The sequence below is a fragment of the Hemicordylus capensis genome, chromosome 6 (genome assembly GCF_027244095.1).
Source record: "Hemicordylus capensis ecotype Gifberg chromosome 6, rHemCap1.1.pri, whole genome shotgun sequence".
NCBI classification, from domain to species: Eukaryota; Metazoa; Chordata; class Lepidosauria; order Squamata; family Cordylidae; genus Hemicordylus; species Hemicordylus capensis.
In genome coordinates, this window is record NC_069662.1 from 6,457,760 (window position 1) to 6,460,534 (window position 2,775).

The window sequence follows — 2,775 nt, forward strand, 5'->3', positions numbered from 1 at the left end:
ATTAGCTAGAATAATTACTGAAAACATATGCATGCAACACATAAGATAGCTGAGGAATGATCTAACTACACTACAACTAGAAAAATGATTGTTTTGCTTGCTTTGTTTAATTGGCTTCCATGCCTATGTAATCAATTGCCTAAATAAAGCTCATTGAGGTATAGAGGTTTGCTGTGTCTCCTTTCTGCTTCCGAGCCCAGATCCTACATGGCAGCCACAAAAAGAACTGACCCACTATTTCGCTAAGTGACCAAGCCTTGTTTTCCACCACTGCAGGATGTGAATTTGGGCTGTATTCACAACAGTGGGGCACAGTTGTCTAAGATTTGGAGTCCTGTTCCATCAGGTAATTACAGGTATAAACCTCAACCCCTTTTAAAGGGATCATCTTAAGTTCCGAGTTGCTTTTGATTTGAGTACATTGTGATAAGTGCTTATTCTGAATGCCAGTCACTCCATTCATGCCGAGCTGAAAGGTTGGCAAAGGGCTCTTTTACCTGCATTGAGACCCCCCAAGTTTGCCAATATTTCATTTGCTGTGAGGGTGAGAATCTTTTGGGGGGACCCAACCCCCCAAAAAAAATCCACTTGGGGAGGAGGAGGCTTGCAGCAGTGTGCAATGTCAAAGTTTCTTTTTTCCTTTCAAGGACTTTGTGTGCAGTTGCAACACCATTCATAATCAAACTCATGGGCCAGCCGATGAGATTTATTTCCCAGAATGCACTGGGGAGAGACGGTGTGGCACGACATAGCGTCATTCCCTAATGTGTTCTGAGCAGGAAACTGGTGCCAGCCAAACAACAAAGCCGGCATGGCTGCCCTTTGGGTGTCCAAAGAAAGAAAGAAAGAGGTGAAAAGCAAGAGACACTGAGTCAGCAGAGGTCAAGCAGCTCATCTCCTCTGGAGATGAAACTCATTCTTGGAGGTGTCCGAGGAAATGGTTGTTAAGGGATATGCAGGGAAGGGCATATGCTGTCCTCCCAAAACATGGAAAATACTGCATATGCAGTGCCTCTACCCATTCAAAACTTTCCCCTGTGCCTTGGGTGGAAAAACAATTTGACTTAAAAAGAATTGGACTTTTAAAAAATGATGCTTCCCCTTTTTGTACAGAGGCCAGACTTGCTCTGTGCCACTGTGTGTCTGGCACAGAAATACACAGCCGAGTCGGCAGCTGTCAGGGAGTTCAGCTGGAGGGAGAACTCGTTCTTGGAGGTGTCTGAAGAAATGGTGGCACGGCTCTTCAGGGAAGGGGCATACAACTTGCTACCATCATAGAGGTATATTCTTCCAACCCATTCTAGACCTTTCCCTGGAGGCTGGCGGATCCAATGCCAAGCATAATACCGAGTAGAGATGGAGAAACCTGTCACCTTACAAACCAGGTGGAGATTCTCTCCGGGTCTCACAACTCCTGGCCCAGATGATACAAGCTGAATGTCCGAGAAGACCCCTTGGGGGAAAAGAGAAGAGTTCAGTGAATGCTCCTAATCAGTGTACAACAAACCGCAATAGTTTCCATAGAACATAGGCTTACATTTTGGAATGACCATCAACGAAATCAAAAAGAACAGCAAGAATGTCATAATGTTAATGAAGAGAGATAATGGGTAGCTCCCCCCAAAGAGATTAGACTATAGACTGGGGAGGAAGTGAGTTTCATAAATCTGAGGGGAACCTTTTTGAAAGGGGTCTCTCTCTCTCCACCCACAATTAGCTCCTGGAGGGATTTGCATAAGTCCTTCCTCCTGCAACAGGTCAAATATAAAGAGGTTGTTTGATGCATGGGCTGGTACAGGGATTGCTCCTGCTTTCTTTCCAGTAGGTTTCTGCCAAATGGTATTTTCAGGTGTTTTGACGGGTAAGGAAGAGGGAGAACTATATAGATCTGACACCAACCTTTCTATGAGCCACAGTATTTCCATGATGACACATGAGTGTCCTTAAGCCTGGTCTGTAAACACTGTAACCTAGGATGCTGAGCTCAGCCCACAGCCCTTTCTTGTGGCCCACCAGAAGCTTTTTCAGTCAATAACTTTACCCTGTCTTTACTTTTGGAGAGTTGGTGTGCGTCCACATATCAGCCAGACTTAGCCGAAGTCCATGCAATATTTTAGAGAACACTTCACACACGATTCGGGTTCCCCTCTCCGTATTGGAACCAACTTGATTTATGTTCAGGCTTTTTAAAAAAAAATTCTCTTTTTGCATTGGAGTATCCCTTATGCCCAAACTCACAGTAAACCCTCTTGAAAAGCTCCAAGAGATCCAGAAGGCTCCTGTTCCTGATGCCTGCTCGGATTCCATAGAAAGGTAGATTGCTGAGCTCTTGGCAGGGCAAAAGATGTAGCTGGTGGGCCCCATTTGGCTTGTGAGACACATGTCATGTGGGCGTACCTTACAGGATACGTGCTCCCAGTTAATCATTCTTTCTAATTTATTTGTTTGTTTGTTTGTTTATTAAAATCTTCTTATATACTGCCTCCTCCAAAGACTCTAGGCAGAGAACAACAATACCAATAACAATTAATTAAAATACAAATCCTAATACTACTACTACTAATAATAATTAAAGGGCAAATGCCTGGCGTAACAGGTGGATCCTAAGAAGGGCAGAAAAAGCAGCCAGGGAGGGTGTGGAATGAATCTGGGAGGTGGGAGATTGTCTTCTAACAGGGGAGAACTGTCATGGGAACGGAGAAGAGTAGATCACGATACCATCTGCAAGTTGCAAAATGGGTGAAAAAAATGATGATAGTACAAGCAGAAAAAAAC

General features: G+C 44.2%; 1 gene segment (V, D, J or C); it reads right to left on the minus strand.

Moving 5' to 3' along the window:
• Nucleotides 1-459: 459 nt before the first annotated feature.
• Nucleotides 460-1,645, minus strand: LOC128329563 (immunoglobulin heavy variable 4-38-2-like). The segment is given in 4 exon segments: nucleotides 460-587; nucleotides 671-702; nucleotides 1,144-1,453; nucleotides 1,538-1,645. Coding segments are annotated over 4 exon segments (519 nt in total).
• Between the last annotated feature and the right edge of the window lie 1,130 nt (nucleotides 1,646-2,775).